This window comes from Zea mays, chromosome 1, assembly GCF_902167145.1.
Source record: "Zea mays cultivar B73 chromosome 1, Zm-B73-REFERENCE-NAM-5.0, whole genome shotgun sequence".
Lineage (NCBI taxonomy): Eukaryota > Viridiplantae > Streptophyta > Magnoliopsida > Poales > Poaceae > Zea > Zea mays.
The window spans coordinates 14,777,021-14,799,107 of NC_050096.1; the positions used below are offsets into that span (position 1 = coordinate 14,777,021).

Here is a 22,087-nt window from a genome sequence, read left to right on the forward strand (position 1 = left end):
AGGAAAGAATAGGGAATAAAGACACGATGTTTATGCAAATGTATAAGAGAAAAATAAATTATAAAAACTTGGGATGATTTGAAAATAGTTAGAGAAGACGGATGTCAAACCGTATTGTATCTTGAGAGCAACAGCTCAACAAATATGCTCATACCTTTTTTAGCCACTTAAAAACTCTTGATTTTCTAATTGTTTTTTTAGATTCTTTTAGAAACTCCTGTAGATGATCTCACGGAAGGGTTTACACAGTAAAGCATTCATCGAGAAGGCTGATGCACCAAGCAAACTGGACAACCTTTTCCAAAAAAGAAAAGAGAGACAAATGAGACAGGTTCAGCACTCCTGTATTGAAACAGCACAGTTTTAAAAAGGTGATAATTCCACTAAGAATTTGTAAAATTAGAGAAACAAAACCAAAAGATGAAACAGCTAACCCTTCGGCCTAGCAGCACGAGTTAGACACCGATGAAGAAAAATGGTAGACAACAAACCAAAATTTACATGCTCCAAACAGGCCCCTTTTGGCATGTTGGAAAGCGAACGAATCAATACAGAAGCTAAAAACTGACCTATACAACAGGATAATAAGGAATTCGAAGTCAAAAGATCGTGATGGGCTGTGTAAATCTGGCTTCGGTCCCTCGACAACACGACATCAAAACAACCGTGTGCCAATTCCTGCCTGGTAATGATTTCACGCTCACATCTGGTCACCTAACAGAAACCAGAAACTCAGTTTAGCTGCACAAGGTTGAATTGGCTAGGCATTCATGGGGGTTAGCATAGAAGTAATCCTCTTCTTTTGGTCTGTTTTCAAGTTTTCGCCTGCAGGATGGTTGAGCTACACGGTCCTTATGAGCTTCCCGAACAGAAGATGCAAATTTGTCCCAAGAGATTGTCTTGTTGGTGTACAGATCTAGAAGTTCAACTAATTTCCGGCGGTCTAGCACCACACTTCTCCGAAAACCCAGGAACCTGAAGGAAATGATCCGAACAAGTACCACGTAATCAACTACTGTATATTTTTTATTCTAAATGAGCAATCGGTTTCACAAGCTGGCCTCTATATGTATATTCATACCTTCGGTGACCTTCAACAAGCTTTGCCATGTTACCATCGAAAGTGGGAATGAAAACATCGCTAGCTGTGGATACAATGAAGTCAAGTGCAGCCATCTGGGAAGAGTGATTTTGGAATTGATGCAGAACTTCAGAGTCTAGCAGCATCTCCTTTCGTACCTGAAAAATATTCAACACTGCTTATACAGCGAATTTGGTTGAAATGTTGAATAAACGAAACTGAAATGCAGTGCCGGCAGAAAATAGAGAAATTCACTAGTTATGGAACATTTGAGAACTGCGAGAGATTTATTGCTATGACACAATTAAGGACATTATAATTGAATGTTTTTTTACAAAGAAAGGATGCTTACAAGGTTTGGAAAAGCAGACCGTAGTGGTTCTAGTCTCCTATCTCCCCCATAAATTTCACCAGCTGCGATGTACATAAGAGCATCCTTTTGAAATCCTAGAGCTTTCAAAACAAGTGATGCCTCCTCAGGAGTAAGTGGGCACAGTCCTTGCGACCTCTTGGCTTGAGAATCAATTTCTTTATCTCTCCACCATGGATAAGCATATCTGATTGACAAAAAAATGTTAGTTACTTAAAAACTAGCGCCTGGTGAAAGAACTTCTGTGCCTCCCAGGCCAAGTCTAATACAGTCAATAAGCACCACATGTAGAGTAGTATAAACTCGGGTCATGTTGATAAGAACGGCGAAGCAAAAAAAAAAGGCCCCAGAAAAAGTACCTCCTTACAGTGTGAAGAATGGAGATGTCATTCGAAGAGATAGAGAGAACAAACACGCAGACATGCTTGCCAAGTCTACGGCTCAGTGGCTGGCCCTAGCCCTACCTGGAAGTGTTAGGGCAACCCTTCCACAAAGTCATTTGCAGCATCTACTACCTGTTTAGGTGCAGGTTCTGCAACTTGTGATACTTCTAATCTGGCAAGCTGATCCTTATCCAAGAAACAAGGTCTCTTGCTTGAAAGAATGTGATTGGGAGATACATTAACGCCTTCATCTATTGCGGTCTCTACTGGTCTGTCTCCTACTGAGAGTTCTTCCATGTCCGAGGATCCAAAAGCAGTTCTTGTGGAAAAAAATTATTTAAATAAAAATCAGTGAGATATTGAAGGTGTGTTTGGTTCAGCTCTCTAAACCAGATTCGCTGCCAAAAATATGTAATCTCAACCAAACGGGGAGCAGAATAAATTCCTGAAAGTCTACATATTTCTCTAGTTCAATTTGGAATCACCTCCTACCCCATATTTTTCCAGATTCCTGTCATCCATGTTACACAGCAAATTCAAGACACTTAACAAGATCAATCAGTTTTTCACATCGCAAATCAGGAAACCACTCACCTTTTAGAGAGGATTATGGGGTCTGTGATCAATTCTGAACGACCTGGACCAGATAAGATGCTTGAAGCAGACGCTGCCAGACCTGAAGAATCAAGAAAGGAAGAATTCTTCAAAAAATAAAAAGACAGCCAGCATGTTTACTGGCAGCTCCAAACAGCAGTAGATGTGTTGCCCCTAAGCCCCTTCATCATCATTGGATGGGTTTGTGCCAAGAAGAAGTTGCCGGGTTGTTCGTGTGGGGGTGGAGTTCAATATGCAAGACCTAGGTGCCAGAGCCATAAAAAAAGCAATGAAAGCCCTTCTAATCATCTCTGATGCAGAGGGTGTGAGCCAGGAAGCCCTGCAGAAGTATGCCAGGCTGTTTAAACATCCTTTGTCACAGAAAGATGTAGAAGCACTTGCTGCACTGTTTGGCTGGAGCATCCCCCCTCCTGTTCATCTGGTTGCTCTTTCTTCTCTGTTCTAACGGATCCTTCAAAAAATCTAGTCTGGAATGTGCGGGGTTTAAATTCTGGTGTAAGGCAAGATTCTGTTAGGGATTTGGTGGAATCCTCAAAGGTTGATATGGTGTGTTTACGGGAGACAAAAAATGCAAAAAAAATCTAGGGGAATCATTCTCTCTATGCTTGGGTCTCAGTTTACTGATTTTGTCTTCCTTCCATTGGAGCAAGTGGTGGCATCTTAGTGGCCTGGAAACATTTGTTGGGGTACACAGGATCAAACAGGATTGACAGTCACAACATTTCAATCCATTTTAGTAATGGAGGATCTTTCTGGCGACTTACTTGTGTGTATGGTCCTCAGGGAGATGCTGAAAAAGTTCAATTTCTTCATGATCTCAAAACCCTTAGGAATATCTGTGTGGGACCCTAGGTTTTGGCTGGAGATTTTAACATGATATACAAGTCTTCGGACAAAAACAACTCCAATATAAACAGAGCCATGATGGGACGTTTTAGAAGATTGATCAATGATTTATCCCTCAAAGAGATCCCTCTGCATGGTCGAAAATTTACTTGGTCTAACCAACAAGAGGACCCGGTTCTAGTAAAGCTTGATTGGGTTTTCTACTCAGTGGATTGGGAACTAATTTTCCCAAATGTTCTGCTCTAGAGTGCAGCCTCTCAGGACTCCAGTCACTGCCCGTTGCTCCTTGGGCTCAGGGATAATAAGTCTGGAAAGCGGCGTTTTCATTGAGTCCTTTTGGACTAAACTTGATGGGTTTTCAGTTGGCCTGGGATTCTATGAGTCCGGACAGTTGCCCCTTCCTGTCTCTTGAGAGAAAACTGAAGGAGACGACTAAAAGGTTGAAAGCTTGGTCTGACAAACAGGTTGGCCATGTGAGGGCACAGCTAGCTTTGGCAAAAGAGATTCTGCACAGATTAGAGATGACCCAGGATGAGAGATCTCTCACTACGGCTGAATTATGGCTCAAGAACAGGCTGAAAAAGCATTGTTTGTTGTTGTCCTCCTTCAAGTGCACCATGGCAAGACTAAGATCTAGAATCACTTGGCTCAAAGAAGGTGATGCTAACACGAAGTTTTTTATTTACATGCTAGACACCGCAAAAGAAAGAACTTTGTAGCTACAATTGTGGATGGAGATCGTATTCTGACCACTCATAATGAAGGCGCAGCGCGCGCATCGCGGCCAGGACAGGCGAAAACGCCATGGAGTGTGCTCGCAAAGTCCTCATGAGCCGCCTCGGATTAAAAGATGAAGGCGGCGACAACGACCGTCTCCTGCGCTACGTCAACCTCTTCAAGGGGCCACTCAATGACACCAACATCATGGCCATTTCTGCTCTGTGGCCTGGAAGACACCTCGACGTAGGAGTCCATCCACGAGTAGGGTTGTGTGTCCCACCTGCATGAGGATCTGTATCGATTACCATGTCTGTCGCCGTAGTTGTCGTCGTCTTTGTCTTCATGATGGTTAGTGTCACCTTTGGCCGAAGTATGCCACCTACACGAGACCTACATCCAGAGGTTCAACTAACTCTGGTGCATTCATGGTTTGTAAACCTTCAGAGCGCTAGCAGTAATGGGAATTCTGCATGAAACCTACATCCAAAGGTTCAACCAACTCTGGCGCATTCGTGGATCGGATAGACCAGTGGATTACATCCTTAATATCGCTTGTGACTCAGATCATTCTTCACATAAAACCACTGCTTCATCCATGAACCCAGCCATTTTTTCCGAAAGGTTGGCACGGGACGCCTAGCATCTGACCGATACACAAAGGTGTTACATCCGAAGTTATTATAATATTGTTCTTTTCCAGTGGCCTTCGCCTGATAGGACAACTCATGAATATTACAAAAACAATCAACATCTGGTTCCAATCTCTGGCTCCATATTGCCTAAATGAATATCCCAACCTTGATCAATGTGTCAGGAGTAAGTTGATGAAGAAAAATTTTAAACTTTTTCAAGACTTCAACCAACATCTTGTGTAAGGGGAACCGTAGCCCAGCTTTCATGAAGCTTCGAAAAATCACTACCTCATCTTTCTCAGGAAGAGGAACAGTATTCTGACCACCGATTCTCACTATAGATACATCACGAAAATATTTACCCTTCATAGCCTCAACATGTCCCTTCTTCACGGTTGATTTTCCAAACACCACGTGACTCGGCCTCCACGGTCGATCTTCGGCATCATCATTATCACTCTCAATATCAAAGTCCTTGATGTCGCCAAAATCTTCAGACAGCCCAGCTAAAATTTCTTCAGTTATTTTTCAACATTAGTCCTCTCCATAGCCTCATAAAACCCGACCAGTGCGGGGTCCTCACTCCTCTTATCTTCGGCCATCTCAGCTTTGGTTGAAACAAAAAGCCGAAGCTCGAAAATAGTCACGGTTACAGTATCAGTAAGCCAAACAAAGCCAACACAAGCTTGATAGCACGAAAAATATTTTTATCACAACCCTCATATATATATATATATATGCAAAGCACTACTGCAAAGCGGCCCCCACGATCCAGAAGGTTTCGCTATTCTAGCGAAGAGAATGTGGTTTTTTGTACCTTCGACTAAAGGCCTTCGTTCGTTTCGTGGTCTGAATTTGTTACAAAGAAACAAACTGCTGCTGCGAGGGGCTACTATTGGTGGTCTTCGTCTTACGAAGGTTCTCAAAAACACGGCTAATCATTTGGTATTAGCATATTGCTAAGTGTTACAGGAACATCGAAATCAGAATAAGCTTCGGCACAGAACGATGGAAATGAAGTGAAGTAAGCTTCGTCACAACGACGCAGGAAGGCGACACAAGGAGAATGTGTTATTCAAGTTGCTAGGAGCAAATGACAATGTTATCCCTATGATATTTGTAAACTGTGTGTGTAATCCATAAGGGCATGAATGTTATGTCGTACGAAGTTGTACGACTCCCTATAAATAGATGAACAATGTCCTACATAAAGTACCTTTTTGGTGGACGGTGCAATCACTCTATAATTCTCTCTCAGCAACATCTCTGTTGTAGTTCTCTCTACAACTGCCAAAGGTACAATTGTAAAGTTAATTTAAGTTAAGAAAAAGATATCAAGAAGATATCACGATCAAATTATTATATCTGAACCCTTTTGTATTACTTGTACGTTTATGTATTCAGTTGATAACTACCTTCGTTATCGAAGGAGTTATCTCGAAGAGTTAACTCCTTCGTAACGAAGGTTATCTATTCTTTTAATACTGTGTTGTCTTATTTCTTGAATGTGTTTAGCGATCGAAAACAAGTGATCGACAAAGACCACCACACCCCCCATGCACGGAAGGCACAACTGAAGATGGCATCGTCGATGGAGTAGCAGGCGATCGAGAAGATGAAGAACGAGTAGCCAAGAACGAGGAAGACTATAACGGACTAGCAGCACACAGACAAGTCTCCTCATTATGATGGCGAGCAGCTGAGCACGAAGGGGCTCAACTTGTAACAAAATCAGGTCAAGAATTCATAGGTACGTCAAAGCTGAAGTGTGGGCTTCTGACCAAGCTGGTACCAAATAGCAGACATCTGAGCGAAGAACTCGTCAATTGTAGAATCTTCGTGTTGTAAGAGTTGCTCCTAACTAATGGCAGCAGGACAGGTAGACTGAACAGTAGACTCATAACAATCACGCAAAATAGCCCACATCTGATGTGCAAACTCAAATTCAACAATATCAGCAGCAAGGTCCTCCATACTAGAGAAAAGAATATCACCGGCATGAGCATCCTCATCCAATCAAGTCATTTAAGCACTAAACTGATAGCCATAAGAGGACATTTGATCACCATAGTTTGCAAGCAACTCCTCGTAAGTAGCCTTCTCTAGAATCAAAGGCGATGTAGGAGCAGTGGGACACAACAGATCACTGACGAGGAACTCCCAAAGGCGAAAATCATGCATGTGCAGACGCATGTGTGGAACCCAGCCACGGGCACCAAACATCGTAAAACAGTTAGAACCGGATCTAACCAAAACTGGATCAAGAAAGGGGGGTTGCAGGCGCGAGCGAAACTCAACCTCACACTGGAGCATAGCTTCAGTCGTCCTTGTGTGAGCGTCCTTCGGCCTGTCGTTGATGCAGAAGGGAGAGAGGATGGTTGGATGGCTCTCAACTGGCAGCCGATTCAACTAGCGGTGTGACTTCCAAGCACCACATTTTCCTTGCGTGGGTTCCAAGCAGAGTTTCCATAGAAGGTGGAGGAGATTTGGCTCAAGAACCAAGAGCAGTCCGTAACACATGCAAATGCAACACATGAGAAAAAAAATCATAGAGAAAGGAAGAGGAACTCTAACCTAAAAAATGGCTTTGTATATCATGTTATGAATTGCACTATATTCAATATGAGGGCATTAGACCCGAATATATACACTAATACTAGATAGAGACCGCAACAAGGACTCCATATATGAGACCGAATATAATAAGGACACATGCATAGGCATCTAGCATGCCATATCCAAGACATGTTACAAAGCAAGGCAGCCCAGGATTAGCCACAAACCTCATTTTTTTGAGCTCCTCGGCTTCTTCAGGTGAAAGGCCATGGTTGCAACCAGAAAACGCCAGCATATCCATCTCATAGCGTAAATGCAAGGCTACAAATGATCCCTTGGCTCGCAGTTTATGTACCAGTTTATTCCCTAATCCCTCAATTTGAGGTGTGAATTTCAGTGCATGAAAATTAACACGGCATCTAAGCAATTGAAGCTCTGTACTGATACCATTATTGGCTATGCGAGCATCTGTTTTGTTAAAATGGATGATGCTGTATTTGTTGAACAGCGGTAGGATCTGCATGGGTGAGAGATTGTCAGGAGGATACAGTGGATCAGTTACCATGAAAACCAGGACACATCAAGACGAGTTACAAACCTGATGCAAGTAATATTTTTCATCTGACCAGCTCACAGGTGGCATTTCAAGTATAATAATGTTTGAATCTCTTGGACCAAGCTTCTCTGGAAGCTGTTCAATGATGTGCACCTTATCTCTCAAAGAGTTGATGAAATGCCTCACGTCAAATATATCTCCAAAATTACTGTCAACCATAACAAGCACTACTCGCTTTAGATGTCAATATGGTTAATTCCATAGACTGCATCCCTCAAAGAAAATGGTGGTTACCTTTGATCAGCCCAGAATGATCTCTTGTCAAGTTCGGGGACAACCATAGTGAGATTTAGAAGACGAGCAACTGCCACCATGTCACAAATCTGAACAAAATGGAGGTATCAAAAAGCAAATAGAGTTAAGAAAGAAAAAAGAAATAAAATGGTGAATGGAAGAAGTAGACAATAATAACCTCTGAGCGCATCTGATTCAGACCCCCATTACAAGATATCTTCAGATAACCATTGCTCATGTATATTCCTGGAAAATTTAACAGTGATCAAATTGCCGTATTCCAGTGGCGATTGAATGCAGCAAAACCGTGTATCAACAACGGTCTACAGAATCTACAACAGTTTAATTCAAGTTTTCAACAAAACAGGAAGCCTATTCGTGACTTCACATTTCACAATAGTGCCTCTAGAAAGGTACAAGGCTTTCAATCGATCAAAGCATCGGTATACAACAGTATAAGTTTGGCATGACTTTGACTTTCCAAGTCAACATACTTTTATTTTTATATCATTAGTCGCATCAATGCATTCAGCAGCAACATTTACAGCTTACTAAACGTGCCCATGGCAAGTTGCGTACAAACAATAACAGCTGTGCACTCGTACGAAACAGATACTCATACCCTTCAGCATTTGTAATGTAACTCACAATATTTTTCCACTTTTACTCGCTCAGTACTCTATGAAGTTCCATGCAATGAATGATGCAATAGAGCAGTGATAAGCACCAAATCAAATCGAACTACACTAGAAATACAAACACATTAAGGAAACCACGCACTCGGGGGCGGAAGCGCGGAAGGTGGCGGCGAGGGATCGGCGTCGCCCACGAGGCCGAAAAGGAGGAGAAAGCGGCCGACGGCGACGAGCTGCGCGACGGAGGCCCACAGGATGACGGCGGCGCAGCCCGCCACGAGCCAAACCCTAGGCCTCGACCTCGCCATCGCACGCGAGGTCTAGACCCGGCGTTCGGGCGGCCGCCTCCCGATCGCCGCGGGCATCGGAGCGATTCCCGACAACGGCGATTCTGATTCCAGGCGGTTCGAGTCTTCGAGAAGAATCGCGGAGGTGCGGGAGGTGATTTTGTTGGCCTGGGGAGTAGGAACTGGTCGAGTGTAGCGTGTAGCGCGGTGACGATGAAGCCAACCGCCATAGTGGCCGAAATTTTTTTATTTTAATAAAAAATCATTTTTAGACACTTGAAAGACTTATTTCATGTTTTGTATCCTTTACTCGATGTCATGATCTATAGCGCCGAGGCAGCACATCTCGGCACCATAGCCTATGGCACCACCAATAGCCTATGGCACCGAGCTCTAACGTGGCAGCGACGATCAGGGCTGCTGTGTCGCCGACGTGTCTCCTAACTCTACGCCATAGATCTTGGCGCCAAGCTAGGCACCACAAATCTTGTCACCGAGCTAGGGGAGTATAAATCGGTTGTTTCCTGGACGAGAGTTGCGTCCAGCCATTTCAATCTTCTTCCAAACCAACAAGAGTTGCTCGAATTTTCGTATTCGAGTTGGAAACTTTGTAGACCAAGGTATGGTGTCTCACTGATTCGTTTATTACGTATATTGCGTTGTCTAGTTTTGATTGTTGCTCATATTGCTATTAGTTATGATTCCTAGGATATATAGTTCATATAATGACTATAATTTGTTAGATATTGTGAAATAGGTGTATTTGTAAGTTAAAATAATTTCTGTTATTTGCATATAGTTGTGTTAAAATATAATCGTTTCTTAGATAAAAGATATGTATCGAGGGTGTTGTGGCAGAAGAGATGTCGTCCTCGAGAGTTATATTCGGATGTATCTAGTAAGGATGCTCATGTTCCACCTGATCTTCCTGTGTCTAATTGTGATTGTGGCAGATCGGCTTGGGTATGTCAATTCAAACATCCAGACACGGTTGTTCGCTGCGTCTACCTTTGTGGTGGTTTTAACGTACGTAGCTTATGACTTGTATGTTATTATTGTTTACTAGATGTGTATTAATGTGTCATTCCATTTGTGTATTAGCACCTGAGGTGTTTTTCCAGTGGATTGACGGTCCTGATAAATTTGACCCTCAGTATCTCCTTTTCGCCTATTGGTTGTGCGAAAGGAATAGTCATGAACTTTTAAGCGTTGGGTGCCTCCTCCCCTGAATCTGCCACCAATGACGGATGAGGAGAAGGACTTAGCCACAGAAAAGACGACTGGAGTCTCCGCCTCGATGCAATTGTGGAGATCATGTTGTCTTATGTGAGGACACTCTGAAGTACTTCGTATGTCCCAACATTGATTATGTGAGTGCATAACAAATATCCAAAATTATGTTATTTTTTGCATAAATTTACTAATTTATTCTCCTGCAACCATACGGTTGGCGTAAGTGTCATTTTAGAGAGTGTTTGTATGGTCCTATGTCCCATTGGCCTGAGCCAGAGGCAAAGTGAAAGGGAAATAGGCTTACACCTTTTCCTAATTGATTTTGGTGGTTGAATTGCCCAACACAAATAATTGGACTAACTAGTTTGCTCTAGATTATAAGTTTTACAAGTGCCAAAGGTTCACAACAAACTAATAAAAAGACCAAGAAAAGATTCAAATAAAGAGAGCAAAAGACAACCGAAGTGTGTCCTGGTCTGGCGCACCGAACTGTCCGGTGCACCAGAGAACCAAACTCCAAACTGCTCACCTTCGGGAATTCTGGAAGCCGCTGCGCTATAATTCACCGGACTGTCCGATGTAGCACCGGACTGTCCGGTGCGCCAGCGGAGCAACGACTACTTCGCGCCAACGGTCGTTTGTAGAGAGCAGTTAATGCGCTACAGTGCGTGCAGAAGTCAGAGCAGAGCCAGAAGGCGCACCGGACACTCTACAGTGACTGTCCGGTGCACCACCGGACTGTCCAGTAACCCAGATGTCAGAAGCTCCAACGGTCAGAATCCAACGGCCGGGTGACGTGGCTGGTGCACCGGACTGTCCGGTGCGCCATACGACAGAAGCCCTCACCAACGGTTCTTTTGGTGATTGGGGCTATAAATACCCCCCAACCACCATACTTCAATGCATCCAAGTTTTCAGCCTTCAAACACCTTACAAGAGCTATATCATTCAATACAAGACACAATCAAAGAGATCAAATCCTCTCCCAAGTCCAAAGATCATTCCAATCAAATAGTGGCTAGTGAGAGAGAGAGACTTGTGTTCATTTGAGCTCTTGCCCTTGGATTGCTTTTCTTCTTCATTCTTTCTTGATTCCAACTCAATTGTAACCAAGGCAAGAGACACCAATTGTGTGGTGGTCCTTGTGGGGACTTAGTGTCCCGTTTGATTGAGAAGAGGAGCTCACTCGGTCTAAGTGACCGTTTGAGAGAGGGAAAGGGTTGAAAGAGACCCGGTCTTTGTGACCACCTCAACGGGGAGTAGGTTTGCAAGAACCGAACCTCGGTAAAACAAATCACTGTGTCATCCGCCTTATTTGCTTGTGATTTGTTTTTCGTCCTCTCTTTCAGACTCGAATTTAATTCTAACGCTAACCCCGGCTTGTAGTTGTGCTTAAAGTTTGTAAATTTCATATTCGCCCTATGCACCCCCCTCTAGGCGACTTTCAATTGGTATCAGAGCCCGGTACTTCATTAGAGCCTAACCGCTCGAAGTAATGTTGGGAGCATCCGCCAAGAGGGAGATCGGGACCGGCGACAAGTCCGCAAGCTCGGGAAGAACGCACTCAAGGGAGTCCGCCCACAAGCACAAGAAGGAATCCTCTTCCTCCATCAAGTCCCAATGGAAGGGTGACAAGAAGAAAAATATGAAGAAGGTGGTCTACTACAAGACCGACTCTTTGTCACCCTCCACCTCTGGCTCGGAATCGGCATCCGCAACTTCTAAACGCCATGAGCGCAAGAAGTATAGTAAGATGCCCCTTCGCTATCCTCGTATTTCAAAACGCACTCCATTACTTTCCGTTCCATTAGGCAAACCACCTATGCTTGAAGGTGAAGATTATTCTATGTGGAGTGATAAAATGAGGCATCACCTAACCTCACTCCACAAAAGCATATGGGATATTGTTGAGTATGGAGCGCAGGTACCAAAGAAGGGAGACAGGGATTACGACTCGAAGGAGGTCGAACAAATCCAACACTTCAACTCCCAAGCCACTACTATACTCCTCGCCTCTCTAAGTCGAGAGGAGTATAATAAGGTGCAAGGGTTGAAGAGCGCAAAGGAAATTTGGGACGTGCTCAAGACCGCACACGAAAGAGACAAGGTGACCAAGATCACCAAGCGGGAGACAATCGAGGGGAGCTCGGTCGCTTCATGCTTCACCAAGGGGAGGAGCCACAAGCGATGTACAACTGGCTCAAGACCTTGGTAAACCAAGTGCGCAACCTCGGGAGCACCAAATGGGATGACCATGAAATGATCAAGGTTATTCTTAGATCACTCGTTTTCCTCAACCCTACGCAAGTTCAATTAATTCATGGTGATCCTAGATACGCACTAATGTCTCCCGAGGAAGTAATAGGAAAATTTGTGAGCTTTGAGTTGATGATCAAAGGCTCCAAGAAAATCATCGAGCAAGGAGCCTCCTCCACACTCGATGTGCAACCCGTTGCATTCAAGGCAACGGAGGAGAAGAAAGAAGACTCTACAACGAGTAGGGTCCCCATCGACGCCTCCAAGCTCGACAACGAGGAAATGGCGCTCATCATCAAGAGCTTTCGCCAAATCCTCAAGCAATGGAGGGGGAAGGACTACAAGCCCCGCTCCAAGAAAGTTTGCTACAAGTGTGGTAAGCCCAGTCATTTTATTGCAAAATGTCCATTATCAAGTGATAGTGACAGGGGCGACGACAAGAAGGGAAAGAGAAGAGAAAAGAAGAGGTACTACAAGAAGAAGGGCGGTGATGCCCATGTATGCCCCGAGTGGGACTCCGACGAGAGATCCACCGACTCCTCCTCCGACGAGGACGCCGCAAACATCGCCGTCACCAAGGGCCTTCTCTTCCCCAACGTCGTCCACAAGTGCCTCATGGCAAAGGATGGCAAAAGGAAGAAGGTAAAATCAAGATCCTCCACTAAATATGCATCCTCTAGTGATGAAGATAATTCTAGTGATAAGGAGGATAACTTGCTTACTCTCTTTGCCAATCTTAACATGCAACAAAAGGAGAAATTAAATGAATTAATTAGTGCTATTCATGAAAAGGATGAACTCTTGGATAGCCAAGAGGACTTCCTTATTAAGGAAAACAAAAAGCATGTTAAGACTAAAAATGCTTATGCTTTGGAAGTAGAAAAATGTGAAAATTTGTCTAGTGAGCTAAGCACCTGCCATGACACTATTTCCAACCTTAGAATTGAGAAGGCTAATTTGATTGCTAAGGTTGAGAAGTCAAACATTTGTGATGATTTAATTGCCAATCTTAGAGATAATAATGCTAGTTCTATTGCTAAGATTGAATGAAAAATTAATTGCTAAGGCTAAGGAATTAGATGTTTGCAATATTTCCATTTCCAATCTTAGAAATGAGAATGACGTTTTACATGCTAAGATTGTTGAACTAAAATCTTGCAAACCCTCTACATCTACTGTTGAGCATGTTACTATTTACACTAGATGTAGAGATGTTAACATTGATGCTATTCATGATCACATGGCTATGATTAAACAACAAAATGATCATATAGCAAAATTAGATGCTAAAATTGCCGAGCATGAATTAGAAAATGAAAAATTTAAATTTGCTCGTAGTATGCTTTATAATGAGAGACGCCCTGGCATCAAGGATGGCATTGGCTTCCAAAAGGGAGACAATGTCAAACTTAATGCCCCTCCTAAAAGATTGTCAAACTTTGTTAAGGGAAAAGCTCCCATGGCTCAGGATAACGAGGGTTACATTTTATACCCTGTCGGTTATCCCGAGCACAAAATTAGGAGAATTCACTCTAGGAAGTCTCACTCTGGCCCTAATCATGCTTTTATGTATAAGAGTGAGACATCTAGTTCTAGGCAATCCACTCATGCTAAATTGCCTAAGAAGAAAACTCCTATTGCATCAAATGAACCTAGTATTTCATTCAAGACTTTTGATGCATCTTATGTTTTGACTAACAAATCTGGCAAAGTAGTTGCCAAGTATGTTGGGGGCAAACACAAGGGGTCAAAGACTTGTGTTTGGGTACCCAAAGTTCTTGTATCTAATGTCAAAGGACCCAAAACCGTTTGGGTACCTAAAATCAAGAACTAAATTTGTTTTATAGGTTTATGCATCCGGGGGCTCAAGTTGGATCATCGATAGCGGGTGCACAAACCATATGACAGGGGAGAATAAGATGTTCTCCTCCTATGAGAAAAACCAAGATCCCTAAAGAGCGATCACATTCGGGGATGGAAATCAAGGTTTGGTCAAAGGATTGGGTAAAATTGCTATATCACCTGACCACTCTATTTCCAATGTTTTTCTTGTAAATTCTTTAGATTACAATTTGCTTTCTGTTTCTCAATTATGCAAAATGGGCTACAACTGTCTTTTTACGGATATAGGTGTTACTATCTTTAGAAGAAGTGATGATTCAGTAGCATTTAAGGGAGTGTTAGAGGGTCAGCTATACTTAGTAGATTTTAATAAAGCTGAACTCGACACTTACTTAATTGCTAAGACTAACATGGGTTGGCTCTGGCACCGCCGACTAGCCCATGTTGGGATGAAGAATCTTCACAAGCTTCTAAAGGGAGAGCACATTTTGGGACTAACCAATGTTCATTTTGAGAAAGATAGGGTTTGTAGCACATGTCAAGCAGGGAAGCAAGTTGGTGTTCATCATCCACACAATAACATCATGACGACCGACATGCCGCTTGAGTTACTCCACATGGACCTATTCGGCCCGATAGCTTACATAAGCATCGGCGGGAGTAAGTATTGTCTTGTAATTGTGGATGATTATTCTCACTTCACTTGGGTGTTCTTTTTGCAGGAAAAATCACATACCCAAGAGACTTTGAAAGGATTCTTGAGACGGGCTCAAAATGAGTTCGGCTTGAGGATCAAGAAAATAAGAAGCGACAACGGGACGGAGTTCAAGAACTCTCAAATTGAAGGCTTTCTTGAGGAGGAGGGCATCAAGCATGAGTTCTCTTCTCCCTACACACCATAACAAAATGGTGTAGTGGAGAGGAAGAATAGAACTCTATTGGACATGGCAAGGACCATGTTTGATGAGTACAAGACTTCGGATCGGTTTTGGGCCGAGGCGGTCAACACCGCTTGCTACGCCATCAACCGGTTATATCTTCACCGAATCCTCAAGAAGACATCTTATGAATTCCTCACCGGTAAAAAGCCCAATGTTTCATATTTTAGAGTCTTTGGTAGCAAATGCTTTATACTTGTTAAAAGAGGTAGAAAATCTAAATTTGCTTCTAAGGCTGTAGAAGGTTTTTTACTCGGTTATGATTCAAACACAAGGGCATATAGAGTCTTTAACAAGTCCACTGGACTAGTTGAAGTCTCTTGCGACATTGTGTTTGATGAGACTAACGGCTCTCAAGTAGAGCAAGTTGATCTTGATGAGCTAGATGATGAAGAGGCTCCATGCGTCGCGCTAAGGAACATGTCCATTGGGGATGTGTGTCCTAAGGAATCCGAAGAGCCTCCACAAGCACAAGATCAACCATCTTCCTCAATACAATCATCTCCACCAACCCAAGATGAGGATCAAGCTCAAGATAATGAAGATGAGGATCAAGAGGAGCCACCTCAAGAGGAGGACAATGATCAAGGGGGAGATGCTAATGATCAAGACAAGGAAGATGATGAGGGTCCAAGGCCGCCACACCCAAGAGTCCACCAAGCAATACAACGAGATCACCCCGTGAACTCCATCCTTGGCGATATTCAAAAGGGGGTAACTACTCGATCTCGTGTTGCTCATTTTTGTGAACATTACTCTTTTGTTTCCTCTATTGAGCGACACAGGGTAGAGTAAGCACTTCAAGATTTGGATTGGGTGGTGGCGATGCAAGAGGAGCTCAACAATTTCACAAGGAATGAGGTATGTCATTTAGTTCCACGTCCTAACCAAAATGTTGTAGGAACCAAGTGGGTCTTCCGCAACAAGCAAGATGAGCATGGTGTGGTGACAAGGAACAAAGCCCGACTTGTGGCCAAGGGGTATTCACAAGTCGAAGGTTTGGATTTCGGTGAAACCTATGCACCCGTAGCTAGGCTTGAGTCAATTCACATTTTACTTGCCTATGCTACTTACCATGGCTTTAAGCTTTATCAAATGGACGTGAAGAGTGCTTTCCTCAATGGACCAATCAAGGAGGAGGTCTATGTTGAGCAACCCCCCGGCTTTGAAGATAGTGAGTACCCTAACCATGTCTATAGACTCTCTAAGACGCTTTATGAGCTCAAGCAAGCCCCAAGAGCATGGTATGAATGCCTAAGAGATTTTCTTATCGCTAATGACTTCAAAGTCGGAAAGGCCGATCCTACTCTCTTTACAAAAACACTTGCAAATGATTTGTTTGTATGCCAAATTTATGTTGATGTTATTATATTTGGGTCTACTAACGAATCTACATGTGAAGAGTTTAGTAGGATCATGACACAAAAATTCGAGATGTCAATGATGGGGGAGTTGAAGTATTTCTTAGGATTTCAAGTGAAGCAACTCCAAGAGGGCACCTTCATTAGTCAAACAAAGTACATTCAAGATATACTCAACAAGTTTGGGATGAAGGATGCCAAGCCCATCAAGACACCCATGGGAACTAATGGGCATCTCGACCTCGACACGGGAGGTAAATCCGTAGATCAAAAGGTATACCGGTCGATGATAGGTTCTTTACTCTATTTATGTGCATCTCGACTGGACATTATGCTTTCCGTATGCATGTGTGCAAGATTCCAAACCGATCCTAAGGAAGTTCACCTTAGGGCCGTAAAACGAATCTTGAGATATTTAGTTTATACTCCTAAGTTTGGCCTTTGGTACCCTAGGGGATCCATATTTGATTTAATTGGTTACTCGGATGCCGATTGGGCAGGGTGTAAAATTAATAGAAAGAGCATATCTGGGACTTGCCAGTTCTTGGGAAGATCTTTAGTGTCTTGGGCTTCAAAGAAGCAAAATTTCGTAGCTCTTTCTACCGCCGAAGCCGAGTATATTGCCGCAGGCCATTGTTGCGCGCAATTGCTTTGGATGAGGCAAACCCTCAGGGACTATGGTTACAAATTAACCAAAGTTCCTCTTCTATGTGATAATGAGAGTGCAATCCGCATGGCGGATAATCCCGTTGAGCATAGACGCACTAAATACATAGTCATTCGGTATCATTTTTTAAGGGATCACCAACAAAAGGGGATATCGAGATTTCTTATGTTAACACCAAAGAACAATTAGCCGATATCTTTACCAAGCCATTAGATGAGCAATCCTTTACCAAACTTAGGCATGAGCTAAATATTCTTGATTCTAGGAATTTTGATTGATGTTTTGCACACATAGCTCATTTATATACCTTTGATCATATCTCTTTCATGTGCTATGACTAATGTGGTTTCAAGTGCATTTCATGCTAAGTCATAGATTGAAAGGGAATTGGAGTCTTCGGCGAAGACAAGGCTTCCACTCCACTCCATCGAATTACTCATTCTTTGTCGTCGCTCCACACCGCTCTCCACTCTGGTATAATCTTTACTCATATGTTATTTACCATGAGGAGAGAAAGTATTAAGGGGCTTATATTTCACTCACAAGTATCCGTTTTGGCGATTCATGCCAAAGGGGGAGAAAGTATTAGCCCAAAGCAAAAGGACCGCACCACCACCAATTTCAAAAAAGTTAGTCTTTCAGTTTGTATCTAACGTAATGTTTTCAAATTGGTATCTTATTGTTGATATAATTTCAAATTGGTATACCCTCTTCAAAATTAATATCTAAAACCCTCTTGAACACTAAGAGGAGGATTTCATCGAGGGGAGTTTTGTTTAGTCAAAGAAAAAGCATTTGACACAAGGGGAGAAAATTTCAAATCTTGAAAATGCTTCTCAAAATCTTATTCATCTACCTTTGACTATTTGCAAAAGGACTTTGAAATGAATTTACAAAAGAATTTGCAAAAACAAAACATGTGGTGCAAGCGTGGTCCAAAATTTTTAATATGAATAAAGCATACATGCATATATTATGAGAATATATATTGGTTCAATTCTAAGTAACCTTTTGCACTTACATTATGCAAACTAGTTCAATTATGCACTTCTATATTTGCTTTGGTTTGTGTTGGCATCAATCACCAAAAAGGGGGAGATTGAAAGGGAAATAGGCTTACACCTTTTCCTAATTGATTTTGGTGGTTGAATTGCCCAACACAAATAATTGGACTAACTAGTTTGCTCTAGATTATAAGTTTTACAGGTGCCAAAGGTTCGCAACAAACCAATAAAAAGACCAAGAAAGGATTCAAATAAAGAGAGCAAAAGACAACTGAAGTGTGCCCTGGTCTGGCGTACCGGACTGTCCGGTGCACCACCGGACCGTGTCCGGTGCACCAGGGAACCAAACTCCAAACTACTCACCTTCGGGAATTCTGGAAGCCGTTCCGCTATAATTCACCGGACTGTCCGGTGTAGCACCGTGCTGTCCGGTGCGACAGCGGAGCAACGGCTACTTCGCGCCAACGGTCATCTGTAGAGAGCAGTTAATGCGCTACAGTGCGCGCAGAAGTCAGAGCAGAGCCAGAAGGCGCACCGGACACTCTACAGTGACTGTCCGGTGCACCACCGGATTGTCCGGTGACCCAGATGTCAGAAGCTCCAACGGTCAGAATCCAACGGCCGGGTGACGTGGCTGGCACACCGGACTGTCCGGCGCGCCATACGACAGAAGCCCTCACCAACGGTTCTTTTGGTGGTTGGGGCTATAAATACCCCCCAACCACCACACTTCAATGCATCCAAGTTTTCAGCCTTCAAACACCTTACAAGAGCTATAGCATTCAATACAAGACACTGTCAAAGAGATCAAATCCTCTCCCAAGTCCAAAGATCATTCCAATCAAATAGTGGCTAGTGAGAGAGAGACTTGTGTTCATTTGAGCTCTTGCGCTTGGATTGCTTTTCTTCTTCATTCTTTCTTGATTCCAACTCAATTGTAACCAAGGCAAGAGACACCAATTGTGTGGTGGTCCTTGTGGGTAGGGGTGGAAACGAGCCGAGCCGAGCTCGGCTCGCTGCGGCTCGCTCATGTAACGAGCCGAGCTCGGCTCGGCTCGCCCATCTCACGAGCTCGAAAAAGCGGCTCGGCTCGGCTCGCTCCTGGCTCGCGAGCCGGCTCGCCGAGCCAACGAGCCTAGGCATAAAATTAAATCTGCTATCTAAATTATAATATAAAATCTTAAAAATATTTTAAATAACATATTTTAAATTAGTAAAATAGATATATCACTAATATAATATATAAAATAGATTATTTTTGTATAATAATCTTAAATAACATAAATTAATTGTCTACTCGGTATTAATATTATATGCTAATTAAGATTTTATATAACAAATTGTTGTTAGGTCGAGCCACGAGCCAGCTCGCGAGCTGCACCGAGCCGAGCTGGCTCGCTCTTTTCACGAGCCAGAAAAACAGGCTCGGCTCAGGCTCGTTCGGAGCGTCGAGCCGGTCCGAGCCGAGCCGAGCTGCTGCGAGCCCGAGCCAGCTCGTCGAGCTCGAGCTTTTTTTCCAGCCCTACTTGTGGGGAATTAGTGTCCCGTTTGATTGAGAAGAGAAGCTCACTCGGTCTAAGTGATTTGCAAGAACCGAACCTCAGTAAAACAAATCACTGTGTCATCCGCTTTATTTGCTTGTGATTTGTTTTTCGTCCTCTCTTTCGGACTTGAATTTAATTCTAACGCTAACCCTGGCTTGTAGTTGTGCTTAAGGTTTATAAATTTCAGATTCGCCCTATTCACCCCCCTCTAGGCGACTTTCACAAAGGAAAAGAAAAAAATGAATGGGTGGAAGAGTTGAAGTTTGATCCAGTACTCTGCAAATGTGGTATTGAAGCTAAGTATGGATTAGTTCCTTTCGAGCTTAGTGTTGGCTATTTTTGTGGACATATGGTAGATTACGATGAGGTTGTTATTTTGTTATTACATCAGATGTAATGTTGCATCCGTACTTACTGTCCTTTGTGTAGGAGACGAGGAAATGTAGTTTGGAGAGATACACCAAGAAAGAAGAAGTGATGCATACAATAAAGTCCAAGAGACTAATGGGATAGAAGATGTGTTGTGGATCTCAGCTCGTCGATTCATACATTAAAGATCGCATGCAGAAGATGTGTAGGTTCGCAGAATCAATGTGGTTTGACAGCCCGATGTGTGTTGAGCAGAGGAGATTGAAGGCGGTAAATGAGAAGAGAGCACATGATGCAAGGGAACGGGAGGCGGCTAGAGCCGAGAAACAGATATTGGGGAATCTTGTTGGTCGTCTGAGTGGAAGTGAGTGAGAAAAAGGACATATTGGTTTTGCTTGTACATTTTATTATCTTGCCTTTGCATACTTATTTGTCCCATTATATTTGCACAGATTAGATGTGTCGTGAACTATCTCGCTGATGAGGCCCGTGCAAGATACGTTCAGGAAAAAATGGCGACTGTGGAGCTGATGGAGGAGGACGACGCATCAAGGTTGAGTGAGCTTATCATGCTCGCTGAGGCAGGATTATATGGGAAAGAGGAGGACGACACATCAAGGTTGACTAAGCTCATCGTACTAGTTGATGCAGGATTACCCGAATTTTTTGTTTTTAGCCCCTTTTGTGACAAAAATTAACGTTTGGACCCCTAGAAATTTAATTTGCAAGTTTGGACCCGATGCTCGGCGCCATAGGCTGTGGCGCTGAGGTAACACAGCTCGGCGTCACAGCCTATGGCGCCAAGGTCTGACGTGGCAGCAACGGCTACCTTCGCCTAGGGCTGACCTGGCATCGACGTGGTGGCGACGCGGCCTCGTAGCTCGGCGCCACAGATCTTGGCGCCGAGCTACGGATGCCTATAAAAACGGCCGCGCGGCTGGCCGAGAGCAGCACATTTCCTCTCATTTCCAAACTTCGTCAAAATTTGCTGGATTCAAAAATTTGAGTTGGTTCACTTCGTAGACCAAGGTATGGTGCCCAACTGATTCGTTTTGTATATTGGGTTGTTAGTTTCATAGTTGCTCATAGTTTCATAGTTTAATAGTTTGTATAAACCTATTATATTATCATTTCGATTATTAGTTTGTGTAAACTTATTATAAAGCATATTAGGTACAAGTGATAATTATAATCGTTTATTAGATGAAAGACATGTACCGAGAGGCGTTGTGGCAGAAGAGAGGTCGTCCTCGGGAGTTATATCCGGACGTATCTAGTAAGGATGCTCCTGTTCCTCCTGAACTCCCCGTGCCTAACTGTGACTGTGGCAGACTGGCTGGGGTACATCAATCACAACATCCAGACACGGCTGCTCGCTGCTACTACCTTTGTGGTGGTTTGGACGTACGTAGCTTATGACTTGTCACTTAATTTTGTTCGCATTCATTATTTTGTAGATGTGTAATAGTGCTTCCTTTCCATAATTTTAGGGGCATCAGAGGTGTTTCTTTTTCCAGTGGATCGACGGTCCTGATAAATTTGACCCTCGATATCTTCTTTTCGTTAATTGGTTGAGTGGAAGGACTAGTCATGAGCGTTTTAAGCGTTGGGTACCTCCTCCCCCGAATCCTCTACCAATGACGGATGCGGAGAAGGAGGTAGCAACAGAAAGACGGATGGACTCACCGCCTCGATGCGATTGTGGAGACCGTGTTGTCATCGATGAAGACTATGAGAAGCAGTTTTGTTGTCCGAACATTGATTATGTGAGCCCATCGATACGCTAAATGTATGAACTAGTTATTATTTACAATAAATTACTAATTTTTTCTCCTGCAGCCATATGAGTGGCGTAAATGTCGTTTCAGAGAGTGGTTGTATGGTCCTTTGTCCCATTG

General features: G+C 43.2%; 1 protein-coding gene across 1 annotated transcript; it reads right to left on the reverse strand.

Annotated features, from left to right (window-relative positions):
* Positions 1-317: 317 nt before the first annotated feature.
* Positions 318-9,199, reverse strand: LOC103631769 (O-fucosyltransferase family protein). The gene is made up of 8 exons (XM_008653232.4): positions 8,834-9,199; positions 8,232-8,299; positions 8,054-8,142; positions 7,802-7,967; positions 7,431-7,720; positions 1,434-1,638; positions 1,082-1,239; positions 318-975 (listed from the first exon to the last, which is right to left on the reverse strand). Exons 1-8 carry the CDS (start codon positions 8,994-8,996, stop codon positions 738-740), a joined length of 1,377 nt encoding a protein of 458 aa, XP_008651454.1. The 5' UTR covers positions 8,997-9,199; the 3' UTR covers positions 318-737.
* Positions 9,200-22,087: the final 12,888 nt, after the last annotated feature.

Coding starts and splice junctions, on each gene's coding strand:
- LOC103631769 (XM_008653232.4), bottom strand. CDS start 8,996: ATGGCGAGGTCGAGGCCTAGGGTTTGGCTCGTGGCGGGCTGCGCCGCC. Junction 8,143..8,231: donor TGAATCAGATGCGCTCAGAG/GTTATTATTGTC, acceptor CATTTTGTTCAG/ATTTGTGACATGGTGGCAGT. Junction 7,968..8,053: donor TCATTCTGGGCTGATCAAAG/GTAACCACCATT, acceptor TATGGTTGACAG/TAATTTTGGAGATATATTTG.